This window comes from Dermochelys coriacea, chromosome 13, assembly GCF_009764565.3.
Source record: "Dermochelys coriacea isolate rDerCor1 chromosome 13, rDerCor1.pri.v4, whole genome shotgun sequence".
In the NCBI taxonomy this organism is placed as follows: domain Eukaryota; kingdom Metazoa; phylum Chordata; order Testudines; family Dermochelyidae; genus Dermochelys; species Dermochelys coriacea.
Window position 1 is genome coordinate 5,353,041 of NC_050080.1, and position 20,003 is coordinate 5,373,043.

The 20,003-nt window shown below is 44.3% G+C and overlaps 1 protein-coding gene across 2 annotated transcripts in view; it reads left to right on the plus strand.

The window, feature by feature from the left end:
* The first annotated feature begins 639 nt into the window (after positions 1 to 639).
* Positions 640 to 20,003, plus strand: part of OPRL1 (opioid related nociceptin receptor 1) — a 40,402-nt gene continuing 21,038 nt past the window's right edge. Inside the window, exons 1-2 of one of the 2 annotated variants that reach the window (XM_038370485.2) lie at positions 641 to 1,269; positions 1,819 to 2,071. In XM_038370485.2, coding sequence (XP_038226413.1) covers positions 1,848 to 2,071 — 224 coding nt within the window. In that variant the 5' untranslated portion in view covers positions 641 to 1,269; positions 1,819 to 1,847. Of the gene's footprint in view, positions 1,270 to 1,818; positions 2,072 to 20,003 lie in introns of both variants that reach the window. The other variant, XM_043495923.1, reaches the window with a different exon arrangement.

Consider the following 20,003-nt stretch of genomic DNA (forward strand, 5'->3'; position numbering starts at 1 on the left):
CTGACCACTTGCTCCTAATGCTTTGGTTGTTTTCAAAAGGACAGTATTCTGCTGGGGCCAGATTTTTTAGAGGGTACTTTTGCGCATTTTGGGGGTTGCCTTAGGCAACCCCAGCTGGCCAGTCATGTGTACATGTGCAAACAGGTGCTATTGTTAATCTGGTCCCAGAGATCCTGGCCTGTGTTACAAAAACCTGAACTGGAATAAAAATAATTAAAAAAATCCACAAACCAAACAACAGCAACAAAAAACCCCAGTATACTGTACTTCCCCCTTGTTATGCTGCTTCCGGTTCTTGGGCACTAGCACAGGGCATAATATTTGAATCACAAGGAAACACTGCAGGGGAATGTTAATTTGTTAAAAAGAAAAAATAACCCAGTTTCCATTTGAGTTTTAAAAAAGAACCATGGGGACATTTCCATTGGTCTCATGCTTTGTATAAGCTTTTTTCTTTGCAAAATCCATTTTGGGCCCACTTTGGTCTCCCGCTCTCCCCTCAATGTCTGGTAGATTTTTCGGCCCATCTCAAACTCTGTTGTATTTCTTTAAGGTGGCCATCCCAATAAGAGTACATCATGTGGCTTTGTCTGGCGCTGAGCTCCAGCTCTGGTCTGTGGTTTGCTGGCAGAGAGATGCATTGACACTATGCGAAGGGAGGGGTAAGGAGGTTGGATTGCAGTGCAGTGGCAGCGTGACTGGCCAACAGGAGACTGCTTCCCCAAGTTTGCTTCGCTCTGCAACTGGTGGAGAGGTGATGTAAGCAGAGCTTAGCTGGACCCACTAGAAGGCTTTCAGACTGGGGTGGACAGTTATACATGGGAATGAAGGGGAGGGAAAAAAGCCCCTCAGGTGTTTTACACACTGGGAGAAATCACAGTCCAACTGGGCTAGACTGGAACTGCAAGCCAGTCCCTCTGCACCGGGAGACCTAGAACTGCAGACAGCCCTGGAGCAGCTTTGGTTAGCAGATCCGCTCTGCTCAGCTCACACCTCTCCTCACCTCCCCGAGCTTAGAAACGTGTGCATGGGTGTGAGATTTTCCCCTGTCAAAATATCTTCCTTCTCTGTGAGAACCACATTCAAATGCCTGCTAAAGCAGCAGCAGCATCTCACAATCAGGGAGACAGAAGGCTGGGAGAGCTCTCCTGCATTTGCTTTGTTTTTCTTTTGTCATCTGGATTTAATTGATGGACCAGAGCACTGCTGAAGCCAAAGGGGGGAAGATCTAGTTTCCTAACAGAAGGGAAAGGAAGTGTGTGCATTGAGGTAAGGCGCAAGCATCCTTATTTAACTTTACCTAGTGCAAGATTCCAGCTGAATTATTTCTGTTACGCTAGGACTGCATGCAAGGGCAGCTTGGGGCTCCCATAGCAATGAACGGAGACGACAGACAGCAGCTGAAAATGGGCATGCAAACAACAATGTATTTTCTGTATGTCGTCTCACCTGCCAGAATACAGAGGTGTTCATCTAGTCAGTTCTGCAGCAAAAAAGCAGGCAGGGCAAGACAGATGCTATGTGTGTGTGTGTGTGTGTGTGTGTGTGTGTGTGCAAAGGGACTGATGCTACAGTAGATAGGGACATACAGTACCCCCAAATGAGTGCAATGTTTTTGTGTGTTGTATCTCTACATTTGTGTGTGTGACACAGAACCATACATAAGATGACTGTGCCTATCTTGCAGAGGCAGGGCTCTGCTTGCTTGACCATATCTATTTCCCTAAGGGTTTGCCCCCGGTGTATGGTTATTGCTGGTCTAGACATTTATTGATTGTTATTAATCCCATTTTCATTATTGCTCTGTTGGTGCCCCAGGTCTTTGCCACAGGCTGGATAGGTTCAGGATGGATCCTCTCTTTCCTGCTCATATTTTGGAAGATCCTGATCTGAGGAAACTGCTGAATGACTCCTCAATCCTCAACCTGAGCTTCCCCAGTAACTGGTTTAACAATGGCACAGGGGACAGCTTCCTGCCGTTGGGCATCAAGATCACCATCGTGGTCGTCTACTCCATCGTGTGCATAGTGGGGCTGGTGGGCAACTGCTCGGTCATGTATGTTATTGTCAGGTAGGCAATGCACACATCTCACTAACTCCCTTCCCCTCACTATTCTTCCTGAGAGTGGGGAATGAGCAGAGGGCAGTGGGGTAACTTTAGACTGCAAGTGGAAGTGAACTGATGCCCTGGGTGATAGAGACCATGTTTGAAACTCTTGCACTTCTCCAAGTTCTTTCCTTTGCATTTTAGCTAAGGAGTCCCCCCACCCCCAATGGTTCCTCAGGGATGATGAAGGTTTTCAGCCACGGTTCATATTAAACAACCCTCTGGTGCCTCCTAAAGGAAGCAGAGTTAACCCAGAGAACAGAACAGAGAGATAAAATATATTTCAAAAGGTGGACTCTGCAAATTGTGTAAGGCGCTGCACTGGCTGTCAGCAGGCAGAGCAAGGATTTGGAAATAATCAGCTGGCAGTCTGTGAAGGTCTCTTGGGGACCACGGGCACCCCCGTTTCACACCGCAGCTCCTGTGCCATGTTAGGGTTTGGATTTAGACTGGAGAGGGAGTCTAATCCCTTCCTTTGGTTCTATGCAAAAGGGAAATGAATTGCTTGGGCGGCCTCATATCTCTGTAGGGTACAAATCTTAAAGTTCCGAGTGTCACTATTTTTAAAAACGCCATAGAAATAGAATGCACCACAATGTTCCAGAGATGAGGGCAGCATCTCTAACTGCAGATGAACGTCCGGCTCTAGATAAATTGAATGAATTTTCTACAGTCTTTCTACAGAAAGACCTTTGTGTATGTGCGGGGGGGGGGGGGGGAGAGCAATGAGCAGATGTTGTCCCCACCAGGGTCCATCTCCCTGTGTTTAGTGACATGTTTCTGGTCTTTAATATTTAATGTATCAATAGTTTTGATGATTCTGTATGTAGAGAAACTCAAAAAGTAAAAACTCTCATTTTCTTCCATGATTTAAACTACCTTGACCCATGAATCCGGAGCAAATCGTTTCCTGTAAAGTAAAATAAAACTTTGCATCAAGAGGGGGCATCCCCTCTGTTGATAAAACCAATGGGTCACTTTTGACTCAGGTCACTGCTTATTTAGGGCTGGACTGTGACCCCCTTTCTATTGGAAATGGAGTCACTCGGGTGAGTAACTGCTCACTAATGTGAGGGGGTTCACAGTCTGGCCTTGAATTTGGAGCTTTAAATGTTGGAGTTATTTTATACTTGTCTGAGCACATCAGGATGGATAATGTTTTTTGAAGTAAAATAAAGGGTTGCATGATTATATTTTCTTTATTCTGGGCCTGATGCTGCATCTCTCATTCATGCTGAGAAGCCCTTACTCTTGTGAGTAATCCCAATGGGACTACTGTGAGTAAGTGCTGCTCAGCAGGAAGAAGGTTCGCAGAACCTGGCCCAAAATATCACAGCCATTCAAATGAGTCTGGATCTTTGAGAACAGGGCAAAGGCTTGCTTTTTCTGAGTAGGCAGCCTTTCAGTGCTCTTACGGCAGGGAAGTTGGTGGATGGAAGGAGGCGATCATGATAAAACCCCCTGGACGGGAGGGGCTGACCCTGGAGAGTGTGGAGACATGGGGGCCATGCTGCAGCAGCTGCACCATGTTTACTTGGTCTGTTGCGAGGGGATCAGTGTTCAGCTAATCTTTGTCTTTCTGATCCATTTATGTTGTTGTTAGTATTATTATTCAATACCATCTGTTTAGCACCAGAGTTAGGCATGATGCTTTTTGATAGCCAATCAGGCAAGGCCTTCTGCATCCCTCCCCATTCTCCTCGTGCAAGCCCCAGGATCAAGAAGTCTCTGCATTTTCAGGAGCATAGGATTGCTCCTGCGATGCCCCTCCTGGGTCTAATCCACTCCAATTGGTATAGGGAGGAGATAGGGCTAGGGCTGTGGTCCCTCTTCCTTTCCACCCTGACTGGGTGCGGAGAGGGGCATAGACTGTAGCATGCCAAGAGCAGTCCCCGCACTGGGAAGGGCTGTGCCTCCGAGGGCTTCCCCAGGGGTTGTTTGGCTGCACACCTCATCCAGTGCAGGCTGGGGCCGTCATTGCATGACCTGTCTGCAAATGAAGACCTACATCCACTGACATATTAAATACTGCGCATGACTGAGCGGAGGGTGCCGGGAGAGGAACTGTTGGGTGACAGAAATGGGAATGGGGGCAAGTTTTGGGAGAGCTTCTGAAGTTAGAATGAAGAGAACCCTGTAACTCTCGGACTGTCATTTCAAAATGGGGCACATGGGTGTTCTTCCCCCCCCCCCCAGTGTACTCGTCTGTTGCCTCTGCAGAGAGCCTGCATGTAGTCCAGTTGGGGTTGCAGAGGCCCCAAGTGGTCTGGCTCAGAAGAGGAGCATGGGGGTGGGGCAAGCCAGGGCCATTAGATGTGTCTTAATGCGCTCGGGGCTGCAGCCAATATTCCAGTCTAAGAGCATCGACCGAAGGCAGCCTGCAGGTTGCGGGGAGTGGTTTCTGTCCCATGGAGTTCCCCACACAAAGTCAGACTGTTGATGAAATTTGGTCTCAGTAACATTCAGAAGGAGACGTGCCTACAGAACTGCATGGTGTGCAAATGGATAGAGTCATTTCACATAACTCCGCACTCTGGCTAACAGCAGGAGCAAATGGAAGTAGGCAATTTGATGCTTGTTTACTGCACTGTGGTTGTGATATTGTGCAGCTGGCCACATTTTGCCTGCACTGCTGAGTAACTGGAGAAGGGTCCCATACGGTTTCTGTGCCACGCCTTGGCTAACACTACCATGCACTCGGCCAAGCTAAGTGCTGGATCGAAATGGCTTCACAGGTGATTTGTTTGATTTGTTTTTTAGGCCCTTGAAAGCTGTATTCCTTCCCTGCTGAAATGGATCCCTTCCCCACCACCCCCGCCTGAGAACTGCCTAGGAAGTTTAAATCCTTCTCCCAGTGAAAAATATGTGTAGGAATGTTTTATGACTCCAGATATTAACCCCCGCCCTGGATCTGAACAGCCTTGAACTCTAGGGAGCTGGAGAAGGGGTTTCAAAATCCACATCCAAAGAGCCCCGATTTTGATAAATAGCCAATCCCAAACCCCGGATCTTAACACTCCTGCAGTTTAAAGATTCAGAATCCAGATGCAGCATTTTGGGGTCCTTCAGGGAAACCTGAGCTCCAATATGGGGTGAGGAGGGTCTGTGTGCAGGGCACAGGAGGGGTGAACTGGCTAAACCGGTTGACGAAGGGACACATGTCGTGCTCCCACAAAAAAGAACATGGGAGGCTTTTATACATAGATCCCTCCAGCTCAGGCACCCTACAGACTCAGGTTGCACTAAAGCTGGATGAAAATAAAAGCATTTTTATTTATTTATATATTTATTAACATATTTATTTCCATAAAAGCATTTTTTCAGTGAAAAGTGGGGGTTTAGATTAAATAAAAAAATTTCACAGAAAATATTTGCTTTACTTGATCATTTATCTTTGTGTGTGTGTGTGTGTGTGTGTGTGTGTGTGTGTGTGTGTGTAAAACTAAAAATGTTTCCAGTTTTGGTCCAAAAAATGCAGTTTTTGGCATCTGAAAACTGAAAATATTTTGGCTTCTAGGTTTTTGAAAAAAAAATACAGCTGAAATTTTCAGTGGAATCCCTGCAACTTCACCCATTTTTCTGACCAGCTCCAGTTTGTACCACATAAATAGCCTCTTCCAGAGCATCTTCACTCTTGCAATTTTAAAAAAAAGTATATTTCAACGACCCTTTCTTTTAGGGTGATTAAAAACAAACATACAAACAACCCCATGCCCCCCCCAGTATTGTGAGTTGTGATTTGTCTGTAGAGTTCCTGGCACAGTGGATCTCCGATCTGTGGTTAGGGATTGTAGGTGTTACCGTGATGGAAATAATAAGACTGAGTTTTCAATGGAAAGGTCTCCTGTCCTATCAGACATGGATGTCGCTACACTCCTCTTCCATTAAGAAGCTTGTGTTTAACTAAAGCAAAGTGTCATCTCATATTTGTGTCTTAGGGAAATGTGAGCAACAGATGCTAATTCTCTCTGCTTGCTAATAGAGCAATTCATGCCTAATGTAAATTGAAATGTATGAAAATTTGGGGGGAAACAACCCATTCTAGTTTCGACCGTCACATAAAGGAAAAGGAGAAGGCAGAGGAGATTATGCTAGTCCTGGTCAGCACCATCCCTGTGCCCTGGCAGGTAATAAATATATATTGGCTGGATTGAAAGGAGTGTTACGAGGACAACCAGGAACGTCATTCATTCATTCATCTCTCACAGGCAGTGTAGGCAGAAGAACATCAGCCTGAAACATAAACAGGCTAGGCCACATTTTCAAAATGGTGGCCATCATTTTGCTCCTGAAGTTTGCTCTGTGGATCCAAGATTGCAGGTGCAAATTTTTCAGAGGCAAAGTGCACCTACAGAAAGACAGGCGAGCCTCAGCATGATGCATTTAAAAGAGCATGCTGATGTTTTCCCTGTTTAGGGGGGTGTGGAAAAACAGAGGCAGGATATTTTGACCAGTAGTGACCCTTCCATCTTCACTGAATACAAGACCATGAACACTAGAAAAGGGAGCAGTACCCCAAATCTCCCCAGAGGTCCATGGAATAGTTTCATGGAATTTTCATGGCTTGCCCGCATTTGTGTTTTCATAGTTATTTGCATCTGGCTAGTGGGTGATGATGTTTGTTCTGAGGAGGTAGCATGTAAGTAAATGTAAGTCTGAAAATAGTGTATATACACACTGTATATATTCCATCCTTAACCCCTCCCTGAGGATTGGCTTTAACTCAAAAAATAGTGATACAAACCTCAGTTTCCTCCCTAAGCTTGATTATTCCTAGGGTTTCCTTATAGCTCCCTTTCTGTCTCCAATCCCTGCTTCCCGCTGTCTCTAGAAATGCTCCAGTCTCATTTATATCCTAGTTGGATATGTCTCAGCACTATGATTCAGCCGTAAGTACTCAACATCTTTGTACAGGGTTCAAGCACTAGGCATGAGAGTGACTGGAAGCAGCCCTGCATCCCTATGAAGACTCTCAAATCTGCCACTTTCCTGCAGTATTGTTCACACCCACTAAACAGACAGACAATTGCACCAAATAAACAATTTCTGCCACCTGTGATGTTTACAGGGTGTTTGTTCTTGAAGCTGTTTATTTCTCATACTTCCATCCTTTGTACTAAACTGATAAGCGGTTTGCTGTCACCTCTGACAAGAGCTTTCAAATGGAACACATCTTTAACTCCCTCGCACTCACTCTTTCTAGGTACAGCAGCCACTCAAGATTGCTTCATGATCTGCTGACACTAAACTTCCAGCAAGGCCAATAACAACTTTGTGCACAAACACTGCCCCTTACTGAGACTTGCAAAGAACATCTTAGCCAAAGTTGCAGAGATTTTGCTTATGTTAGGAGAGCAATAGGGAGAATTTAAATGTGATCATGATTTGTGGCTATGTAATCTATCTATTTCACAAGGTCTTAGCCATGAATCATAACAAAGACTCACAGAACATAGAAATGAGCAATACATCAATGAGTCCATCTCCCTCTCATCCAGGATTGTTCTTTACAATCCAATGTTTTCCTTGGTTTAGTTTTAAATGTTCCAAGAGATGGAGCTTCTAGCTCTTCCCTTATGAGATTTCCCCACAGCATTATGTATATCTCCCGTCTCTGAAATTTTCTGCTGTATCTTTTAAGCAACATTCTTCCCTCTTCCTTTGAAAGTTTCTTCTACCTTCCCACCTAGACAGATGCAAACCTGGCCATTCTTTGCTGAGATTTTCCTATATTATCATCTGGTTTTCCAAGGAATGACCCTGACAAGGTTTCTTGAATAGTGTGTGTATTGTGGAAACCATAAATCAGTCTGCACATTTGCCTGCAGTGCTGCTGTCTCCAATTTATCCTTTTCATTCGACATCTACTGGTATTCCAGGATCCTGATTCTAAATGAATAATAATGGATAGTGTCCAGTTGAAGAATTCTTCCTTGTCAACTGGGTAAATAAAACTGCTTCTATCGTGTCTGGTCACGAATCTATCCCACTTTCTCAGGCCTCATCATGTCTCTTTGGTTTTTCAACAAGCACCTTAGCCAGTAGTGTTAGACAGAAGGAAAGTTTTGCAGTACATTCACTTGCTCTGCTGGTCAGACAAAGAAGGCCACTCGAGTCAACACAAGGGATGAACTCGGCTTAGCATTTACAAACTCTGGAAGCTGGCCATTTGTCTGTAAAGAGTTATGGTGACAAATTAGCTTAAAGCAAAAGGCAAGCAGAGGTTTGGCTCTGTACCATTTCCTAAGATAGCTAATGGCTGTGATGACACAAGAAAAGTGATTCACCTTGGGACAGAAGAGAATGTCAATGCTTATTAGCTTCAGGACTTGACTCTTGACTTTAATAGGTTGAAATTTGGGTGCTTGCTAATGGAGCCGGGATTCAGCTTTCAATAACCTTTGCGTGAGCTCCCACTCACAGTCTTTCTGTTTATGGAGAACAGAAAGGCAGATAAGAGCCTAGTCAATTATAACAATATATTTTGCCCAAACTCTACTCTTTTGCAGAAGCAAGCTCTTTGTTCTAGTGCTCATGTTCAAGCCGACACAGCCAAATTTTATGAGATTATTCTGCTTGCATTTCTCCTTGAAATTTCGAGTGACTGAAGCTTCTCTGCTCTATCTTATAATGCACACAAGTGTTTCCCTGTATGAACTTTGTGGGTGACATGTTTACAGGGAAGGAAAGTTGAACTGCACAGGGGCAGCAGAATCATCCAGCAATGTCTAAATAAGGCCAACAAGAACCAGCAACTCATCCACAAGAAGCTCATAGATGGTGATGGCCTAGTTGGCAAGAGATCATGCATGAAAAAGCATGACCTGAATCTTGGTCTCTGCTTATTGATGTCCCTCAGATAAGGCCATTGGAAAGAACACTAAAGCAGATAAAAAGTCAAATGTATAGTCCAAGTGATGAGAGAACCTGTTTCCACATGGCTCCCCTTTTCTGGTCACAGTCCACCCAATAGCTATCCCTGTGGAGAAACACCCCAGGAAAGTAATAGGAACAGCCACTCACACTTTCTGTCCACCTGTTCTTACCTCAAATCTGGCGAATAACACTGATATGCAGGCACTGTCAAACCACTGACAGCTTGAAATGTGATCACCTTATCTTGAGGTGTTTGGGGATCACATGGGATAAGAAGAGTGGGGTTTGTACCCTCACAATGACTCACATTGAGTCACAAACCAATGCCCATTTTCAGTGCAATGCTTAGACCTTAATATAGCACTTTTCACCCCTGTATATGAAAGCACTTTACAAGAAGAGGAATAAATATCATTAGCTACATATAGGGGAAACTGAGGCACCAGCAGGTGAAGTGACTTGCCCAAGGTCACACAGGAAGTCTGTGGCAGAGCTCAGAATAGAACCCTGATGTCCTGCCTCTCAATTTGATAATTGTGCTACTGGATCCAAGGGGTTACTTGGTCTTAAAGGTGCATAGTAGACTTTTGTAAATCATGTGGTACCTGAGGAATAATATATACCAGGGAGTTACCACAGACCCCCTGCCACTCCACATCTCCCATGAAAGGAACCCAGATCCACTGTATCATGAGCCAGAGAATACTTCTTGCCCATTTTTCAGTTATTAGTGGAACACAGAGACTCTAATGCTCACATTTCAGCAATGTTAAGGCTACAGGGTGGTTTGCTGTTTCTCTCTTGAGGGGAGATGAGGATGAATTTCCTGAGATACAGAAGGAAGATTCTAAAACTTCTTGGTGTTTCTGAAATGACCTGGAGCCATTTAAAAAAAATCCCAAAGCTTCCTCTGGGTTTTACTTTCCGTCGTATGGCTCACCCTCTTATATTTGGAGTGACTGAAAAGGTGAGGTGATTAATTTGTTGGTATTGTAATCATATGACTGTCCAATACACTTCTACTGCTGAGCTGTACTAATTGGAGAAGACTGAAAAGAGCTCTCCGTAGGAGTTCTATTTCCTTTACAGCAAAGGGCTATTGTTTTAAGTTGGCTGCCTCTTGCTGCTTCATATTACTAACCATTGTTTGAGTTTCCTGCAAATTCAGATAATTTCTCCCCCACCTCCAGCCCCTCCGTCTCCTTAGTGCCTTTAAGGTGTTACTTATGCATGTGTTTTCCCTACAGTTTCCAATGAATTTGAAGCAGATAGTTGGGGAGCAGCAGAAGGAAAGGGTTATCTGAGAAGGGAAAAGTCGGCACATTAAACTCGCCTGAATTCTTCTATTTCCCAGTAGTTTGATTAAAGGGGGGGAAAAAAAACCCGGTTTCTAATGATGCTTCCAAAGCAAGAAGATTCAGAAACAACATCCAGCCTCTGTGACCTCCTATTGCCTATTACTCCCAGACACCCATATGTGCATGTAACCCACTGGTGAGTGCATGTTATGAATCCCCCTATGTGCCAGGCCAGAGGCTATGAGTTGTAACTGTTCTAGCTCTGGAGGTTCCAAGGTCAGTCCCCCATGTTTTGACCAAGAGGGTGACCATCACATGTGCCTATTTAACCATGGGGCTTTAGGCACAAGTACCTGTGCCATTTTTAACTTCCACAACTCCAGGAATATGCAGATGGGTTAGGACTTGTAGCCTTGAATGTTGATCTCCTTCCAGAGCTCTTTTCTTTCCATGCAGCTCCTATTTCACACACACCCTCTGAGTAAAGACATTTGACTGGACTCCTTGAATTCTTCCACCAGTTTGTTCATACTTTGCTCTTCCTTCTGTGGTGAATTGGACTCCTTTGCAGCCCAGTCAACTCAATAGCGCATTCATGGCCTTTCAATTCTACTTACTTATTCATCTCAAGGGCAGATTTAAAAAAGTATTTAGGCACCTAAAAATACATGTAGACATTGACTTTTATTTACAGCTTTAGATACCTAAACACTTAAAAATCTGGCCCTCAGTCCCTAACGCAGGAATCAGGATCAGAGGCCCATTGTGAGAAATTATAACATTTCAATTACATGACGTCTTACGGGAAGGCTCCCTAATGGGAATGGTTTAACAAGCTATACTTCATGGAGTATAAAGTAACACAAATCCAGTGGACATGAATGAACCCTTTGAGACCTTCTGTCTCTGTGTCCTTTGCTTTCCTTTTCCCTTTGCAAGAGGCAATTGGTGCAGATTGGATAGAAATGAAATTCATATTGAGTGGTCAGTACTGTGTGGAGTAATCAAAAGTTATTATATCATAAAGAGAGCAGAAGAACAAGAAATACAAATGATACAAATGGATAGAAAGTGAAATCTTTTGGTTATTACTGTGGTACAATGGCGAAGGAAACTTGATTTTTCCAAGATCAAGGCTGAAATATGCATGCTTGCAACTCACAGCTTGCATATGCTCATACCTATATGACTAACGTTCCCCTCTAGTGGCTGGCCCATGGAGAGTATAATAGCCCATCACTGCTACCAGCTGATGGATTTACTTCTTTAGCTCAAGTGGTAGATGCCTGTGCTTTTGGAGCTGAAAGGTTCTGTCCCTGTTAGTATCGCATGTTTGGTGGGTTGTCACACATGCAAATCCTGGCCGCACACTGTCTTTGGGATGTGCGTGAGCACAAGTCAGTTGCACACAAGTGCATGCGTGCTATTAAAAATCTGTGCCTAATGTACACCAGCAGCTGCTTTCAATGTCAAGAATGTTACAGGCTGAGTAGGATTTTCAAAAGCGCTGTAGGACTAGCAATCTCACATCAAAACCCAAACATAGTTAAAAATCCAGACTAAAAACACTGAAATGACAAACTTTGGTGAGGTTTCTAAGTCTTGTTTAATTGGGACTAAGTTCACAGCACTTTTCAGGTCAAGTGGCAAGAAGTTCCAGAGGCCAAAGGCAGAGGTGTCAAGTTCAAGATGGAAGTGGAATCCTGGTAAATGTATCAGGAGGAGAGTAGATTGCTACAGAATATTTTCAAACATCCATACTCCTTAAACCAAAGCAGTGTGGCTCATAATGTGCCACATGGCTGGTTATGAATCTGTCTACGTTTCTGAAAGGGCCTGGTTGCCAGGCCTGTGGATTAAAGTGCTCTGCTCATCCACAGAACAGGCATGGCACAGGTAAGAGCAATGAAATTGTCCTGTGCACTAGCCTAATAACGTATTTCAGTCCTGTCCCCAAGAGATGGACAGAGGGAAGAGTCAACTGCTAGGTCTTCATGGCACATTCAGTCCTTTGCCTATCTTCTGAAGCTAATAGTAAAGAAGACACTTGTGCAGGAGTGGTGTTTGTTTGCATTCTTCTATGGAGAGTCTTCTGGCTCATTAACCTGGTTAGTAGATTGCAAGCAGCTTGGTAATTAATTGGGTCTTGTTTGACTATAAAGTTGGCAGTTTCTGTTGCGACATCTGGCTGCTTAGTCCAGGACGGTTAAGCCCCGTGTGGGATCCATACACCCATTGGGAACAGAGTGCTGTTGAGCTGCCATACAGGCCTGAATAGGATGGAAATCTGGGGGACAGGATAATCATGTGATAGTAGTAGCCAGGATAAGACAAAGGAGATTGGAGTGATTGTAACATCTACAGAGGAACCTCTCTCCTTACTGTTGCTGGTCAGGTATTTGCATAGGTCATTCTCAAAAGACTACAATTTCTTGCTGAACATGTATATCCAGAGAGTCAGTGCTGGTAGATCAACTATCCTCTTGCTCTTCACACTAAGGCAACTGCAAGAAAAGTGTCAAGAACAAGGAAAACCTCTCTACATGGCTTTCATGGATCTTAGTACAGCTTTTGACCTCATCAGCAGAAAGGACCTTTGCCAATTGCTAGATAGAATTGCTTGCCACCCAGTCACCCTCAGTCTGATTTAGTTCTTCCATGAAGGCTATAGTCCAGTATGATGGTGACAGCTTAAAAATCCACAGTGGTGTCAAACAGGGATGTGTTTTGGTACATTCTTCTCTTTGCTGCTCCATCATGCTTTTTCATTTTGCACCGAAGTTGTACATCTCCAGACAAGAGCAGATGGAAAACACTTCAACGCCGCACATCTCAGAGCACAAAACAAAGACAAATTCCTGCTGCTAAAAGAACTTCTTTTTGTTGCTGGTGCAGTGCTCATGGCATGCAGTAAAGAGGACCTCCAGCAACTTGCAAGAGCTCCGCGCTAGCTTGTGACGAGTTTGGACTAACCAACACTCTAAAGAAGACAATGGTTATGGCACAAGTTGTGTTGATGGTGCTAGAAGTTGTGCACAGGTAATGCTACATGGGATCAATTGAATTGGATGATTTATCTCTAGATGATAAGCTTAATTCTTGCATCGGAAAGGCAGCCACCACATACGGTCAACTGACCAAACACATGAGAGAGAACAGGGAATTAACATTGAACATGAAGATACTGGTCTACCATATGTGTGTTCTGAACATGCCGCGGTATAGTGGTGAAGCATGGACTGCCTACGGCAGATACAAAGGAAGGCTAAACACCTTGCACACTCACTGTCTTTGCCATATTCTAAATATCAAGTAAGAAATCAATGTTCCTGACACTGAAATACTTGAGAAAGAAAAATTGCCATGTCTGATCACTGTTCTCAAAGACATCTCCGTTGGCGTGACCATTTGCAATGGATAGACAATTCTAAAGGATCTCCTGTATTGTGGATGCTTCAAGGCCACTGGGCCAGCCAAGGCTCAAATTCAAGGACATTTGCAGGAAGGACTTATTGAAAATCATCAACATCAACATGGCAAGCTGGACAGATGTAGCTAGCAACAGGCTGCACTGGAGGGCTGGGCTGCACCAGAGTGGTTGAGAGAGAGGAAAGCAAAGCGAGTGAAGAGGAAAGAGCAGTAGGCTTCAAGCACTATTAGTGCACTGGTTTCATCTGTTAGCCCTGTGCCTTGTGCCTACATTATCTGTTGCTCGGGAATTGAGTGTTTTACCCATGTATGGCTGCAGCATGACATTTAGTACCTGAATGGCTTTGGCACGTAAACCATTGTCTTCTGAGACAGACAGCTGCCGTACAGTAACAAGCAGGAATAGCAGGGATGAAACCAGAGTTAGTGACGTGGGACAATGATAATGCTGACGGCATGTGATAGGGGTTTCCAAGATCTGATCCAAAATACACGGGCCAGTCCCTCGGCTGATTTAAATGGGAGTGCTGACTTCCACAAGGCTATGCTGACTTACGCCAATGGAGCTGAGAGATGCGAAAGAGCAGTGACCTCTTTTGTCTGTTTCGTATCCCTTGTCATTCCAGACACTGCAGCCCTTACTGAACACGACTGTCTGCCGCAGGAGGGGAAGAGGAAGTGTGTCATTGCAGCTAGAGGTTTAGTGGGGGAAGGAATGCGTACAAGCTGCATGCAGATGGATGGCACCGTCTGGGTCTCAGTTAGATGGGATTATGAATAACCTAATCAAGAGAATCAGGAACCAGAGCCAAACGGTAATGCTAATAGCTCCCTAGGGCGAGAAGTTTCAGTCTATCCCTTCCCCCTGCCTCTTCCCATCCCAGACATTTGTATTCAGTTTGTGACTGTGATGTCAGTGAACAATCTGTTCAGAAGTCTCATTTTTGCAGCCTGGCTGTTAGTTCAGTGACAGGGCCTTATGGAGCTGATCGCTAAGCCCACAGGCCCTGAGGCTGGTAATTGTGGGGAAAGGTAGCTATGCCATCAGAAGGGAAGCTTTGCAATATGCTGTGGGGATGGGCTAAAGAGCATCAGAGGAAACATTATGCATCTCTTTGAAAGTGGTAAGACCTCAAAGTACAGGTGCAGGAAGGGACATTTCCATCTTCTCTTACCGCCTGCCCCTTTGCGAGCTGCACCTCTACCCAGCGCACATGCTTTGGTCTAACACTGTTCAGGGCTTGCTTGGTGGTGGTAGTGGTGGTGGTGGGGTGAGACAGAGCTGTAGGTTAATACACCTGGCTTTTAGTTCTGAGAGCTTCGATTTAAATAGTGGCGAGAACAATACATGAGTCTGATCTTAATTTCCTCCCCAGTGGTAAATTAAAGCGTGGGTCTGAGTGTTATATTGGGAGAACAGTACAAGAAGAGGGAAAAATAAAGGCAAAAATAGGCTGAAAGGGGACAGGGAACATGGCAAAAATAATGAGAGAGCAAGCAAGCAAGGAGCTGAGACAAGAGAAAATGTAAGGGCAAAAGGGAGAGTTGATACACTGTATCCTGGGCTGCCCTCAAATCAGGTTGAGCTCACGAGGGCTCTTACCCATAGCACAGTTTCCCTCTCCTTAGTCATTGAATGACCTAGCTAAAAACAAAATTGCAGGAAGACAAGGTTGGCAAACTCCAGTCTAGCTCCTGATTGAATCTTCTTTCAACTCCTTTTCCCAACCTCCTCACGGTAGCACCAGCGCACCTTCCAGCAATGTATTAACTGACGTGTCCAACATCTGCCAGGTGTGATTCTTTCTTTGTCCCTCTCTCTCCCCAGGGATAAATTGTTGCGTGGGGTTTTAAAAATATCCACTGTAGCAGATGCATGCGGTGCTGTGTGTTATTGAAGAAAAGGTTGAAGACGTGCACTTGAAATAAAGGGTGGTGGGTGTTTCACGTACTATGTGTTGGGTAATAGCCTCAGAGAATGCCATACTTGTGAAACTAGACTGGCTTTTTATTAAGAGAATGATTTATTGCAGCTAACATTCCAGCCATATGCACACAGACCAACTTCCTAGTGCCTCCTCCAGACTCTTCCTTCCTGCAACCTGAGTTCCTCCATCCAGGTCCCATGCAGGTTGCTATAGTGGGATTTGTGGTAGTTCTTTGAACCTGGAGACAACAAAGTCTGGCTCAGGAAGGATGTGGTTTTGAGCTAACTTTGCACTCCATCAATCTGGGAGCCAATGGGGTAAAGCTGGTCCCTCTGTACCTCTTAGGGAAATGAGCCAAGGAGCCATTCCAATTCCAGCAGCTGGGGATTGCAAGACTGTAAGGCCATGCCCTCTGTGCAGGCAACTAGGAGAGTGGTGTTGCTATGGTAGCTATATACTACTAGAGAATGCCCTTGCATAAGAAGAATTCTCAAGTGGCTGAATTTGCTGGGTTTAATTAACATTTCCCCTGTCCCACCCCACTCCTCAAAATCTAAAAAAACTAAAATACCCCACAGCAATTTGTGGACTTTGAGAGTTTGTAGACTAGGAAAGTTCAACCATCTCCTGATTACCACATCCATTTTATAGATGGGGTCCAGGGACTGGTAAATGACTGGCTCAAAACTACCCAGCAAATCAGTAGCAGAACTGGGAATTCCCAGTACCTCACTCTGGCCAGTAGGTACACTGCTCCCTTCAATACATTTCCTGTTCAATCTCATGCAAAAGCAGCAGCTCTGGTTGATTGCTCCTTCCCCAGCTGTGTTCATATGCTTATTTGCATAGGGACTGTGTTAATAAGGGAAACTGTCTCTATTTCTTAAATCTTACATTTCATTTCTGCCTTTGTTAGGACAGATTTAAGGATCTGTTGGTCTGAGTTCCTGGCAAAAAATAATCCACAAAAGATTAATTGATTTTGCTTGCACTGAATATTCTGGAAGTGTTTGCGAACATTGGTCAACTGGGGAGATGTTTGCTTTCTTGGAGGCTGTCAGAAAGCAGAAAGAGTGAGCCAGCTGGATTAGCATGGGGTGAGAATTAATTCATTTTATTTTTTGATCATCTTGTAAGAGAACAGCCAATGCCATCTCCTCTTTCAGAAACCACTTAGCTTCCCCAACTCATCTTTAAGTGCTGGGCCAGATGATCATTCATTCTCATCATCCCATCTCCTCTGTCCATTGTTGCAGAGGGATGAAAGTATGGGAAATCTGTTAAAGGGACCCCAAAATTTGATTGGCGGCAGAGAACCCACATGGTATCATCCCCTTCTGACTGCACCTCTATGTGTGGGGGGCTCTGCAGGATTACTGAGACATGGCTGGGCAGGACAAGGGCACATCTGGGGAAAAGCAGTTCTACATAGACTCCCCTCTAGAAAACGCCCATAGGAATGAATGCTGATTGTTCCCCTCTCTGCCCTGTGCTGGCACAAGATCTCAGAAGGACTGGGGCAACAGCCAGGGGCAGATGGAACAGCTTTGGCAACACAAGTGCAGAAGGAAACATTCTGGGCAAGGTGGAAAGGGAACCAGAGAGTAGAAATGAGAGTCTGGCCATCTATATAGAAGCACCAGTCCTCCAAGGATACTTTGAGACTCACAGGATTTCTCAGTGGGTCTTGGGACAGGGGTGGAGTTGGGGGGCTATGTCCTCTGCTCAGTCCATGGGGACACAAACCCCACCTCTGCTAGATTTTTGACCCAGTCTAGCTAGTAGTATGGGGAGGTGCATTATTGTTCTGTGCACACAGAGAAACAATGGCTCCCCCACCCCCTTGGTAATGTAGTGGTTTTTCTTTGTTGTAACATACAGGTGTTATGAATCTGAACAATATTCCTTCAAGTGATAGCATTTGCAAAACAGGTCTAGGATTTGGGGGAGGGAGGCATTAAGCTATTGACAAATTGCCTCAAATACAAACTCCCCTGAAAAGATCACTTGGATGAGCTTTCATGGTTTATCACTCAGCAAGACTATTTCCAAATATATCCTTCAGATGTCAAAAACCGCTGTCCCAAACACGACAGGTTTCCTCCCTCTCAGAATGCTTAAGGTGTCAAGGGATAGTCAATTATGGTTTGTTCATGTAAGAAGTCTACTTCAGTCTTTTTCAGGCCTTGGGTCAGCCAATGGATGGGTGACCAAGGGGCATTGTTACAATCTAGTGGAACAGACAGAACACCTACTGTAGGGCAATGACTTTGACCTATGGAGTGGCACAGGGAGGGTTAAAATCATGGCCAAATTGTGCAAGAGAATGCTGACTTTTTGCAACATGCTTTGTAATGCACAACAAATCTGTCTCAGGTGATTTCAGAGTAGAGATTACCCTGTGCTCTAGAGACTTTTGACTGTTAAATACCAAGGTTAAAGTTAATCTTAAACTAAGTATTTGTTTGCCACATTAGTTTCTGGAAGCTTTGTCTTAAAGGCCAGCTGGAGTGCCATCTTTTTGGGCATCAAGGGTTTGATGGATGCTTAACAATTTTTCCTTTGAGTAGAGAGGGGCCTGAACTAAAACCCTGGATCTGAACAAGGTTGACCTTAGGATCTATCTGTCTGAAAGTTATTGGACTTTCCAGGGCCAGATAAAAACAATCCAGGCAACTAGACTCACCTTTTTGCTGAGACTGCCATCAAGAATTGAAATAAATTCGTGTATCCCAGGCTGAGATTGCTAATTTACTTCATGTGGACAACATAACTGCTCAACAGATGATAGTGATTTTCTGTTACTGCCGAACTAGGCCTGCTCTGAACCATTGATCTTTATAGCCATTTTCCAATTTAACTTGGTTCCCAAATGTGATTAATTTCAAAATTCATGCCAAATTTTAAAAAAATTACACCTACCCATAGATCTGATTGCCCCAGATTGGATGACGTTCTTAGATCCTTCTTTAAATAGACTTGCACTGAAACAGAGCAAGCTCCAAATTGCACAGGGTCACCCAGCCTCCTAGGTATGTTGGGTCAACAGCTTTATTTGTTTCCCTGTCAAGAGAGAAAAGAAACCAATCTCTTTCCCCAGCAGATTTGAGTCATACTGGTCTATCTGAAGTGAGCTGGAGTCTTGAGAATCTACCTTCTCGCTTGGTGTTTCTGTTTCTGCACCAAGAGGGGTTTTGTGCTTACCAGACGTGGTCCAATGCTTCTTCTCCCTGGCAGATTCCTTTGATGATCAGTCAAGCATTAAAGCGGACAGCTTTTTGCTTTTTAAAGCCAAAGACCTTTTTTTCCATATTCAATTGCATTTCTGTTGGAGGAACAGTCACATAAGCATCATTTTCAAGAGTCTGCTGTCTATGAAGCTCTGACATCGAATATGTACTCAGCTAAGAGCCCTCTCCAAAAAGAAAATAGACTTGGTTTTTTGGAGTGTTCAAATGCTGGCTGAGTGCATTGTTGAGACCAATATCATACAGCCACATTCCTTAAGGAGGCAGTCACACAGTCTTGGAGGGTCACTGAATTTCTGTAGACAAGAAACCATAGAGACAGCTATGGGCTGGTGAGAGCCCCAGGACAGGAGGAGGATGCAGGAACATTTATGGAACAGGAAATTTCCCTTGGCAATAGAGCTATCGCCAATTAAAATGAGCTCAGTGGGTTAATACAGCAACTTTCCCCCTCTGGCCACCTGGTTGTAAAACATATTCAGACCACAAGGGAAAATGAATTTAGTGGTGTCAGTTCCATCTCTTGTAGCCAGATACGTGGCAATATCTCTCCAGGACTGGAATACCAGTGGGTTGTTGCAGATCAAGATTAAGAAGCATTAGCAGAGCTTCTTGGGCAAAATTCTTCTGCAGGCCACATCCTCAGCTCCTTGATTTTCATCAGCATTCAACTGTAACTAATAAAGTTGAGTGAAATCTGCAATTTCTGTTCTGTGGGAAATTCTGACATTTCAAGTTCTCTTTTCATAGAATCATAGAACTGGAAGGGACCTCGAAAGGTCATCTAGTCCAGTCCCCTGCATAGAAAATATCCCATAGAAAATATTGATTTTGCAGAAACTGCATTTTTCATGGGAAAATCATTCTGATGGGAAAATCTAGTAACTAATGAGCTAGTTCCCTACTTAATAATGATAATTGTTGTTATCTATATTACTGTACCACCGAGGAGTCCCAGTCATGGACCTGGACCCTATTGTCCTAGGTGCAATACAAAACCACTTCTTCCCCCTTTCCTAGCTAGCTGGGGTCTGGTCACTGAATCAGTCTTTTCCAGGCTTGCCAGTCCAGTGCTCAGTCCATAGCTACTCTGTCCTTGCATAAACAGTCTATCTGT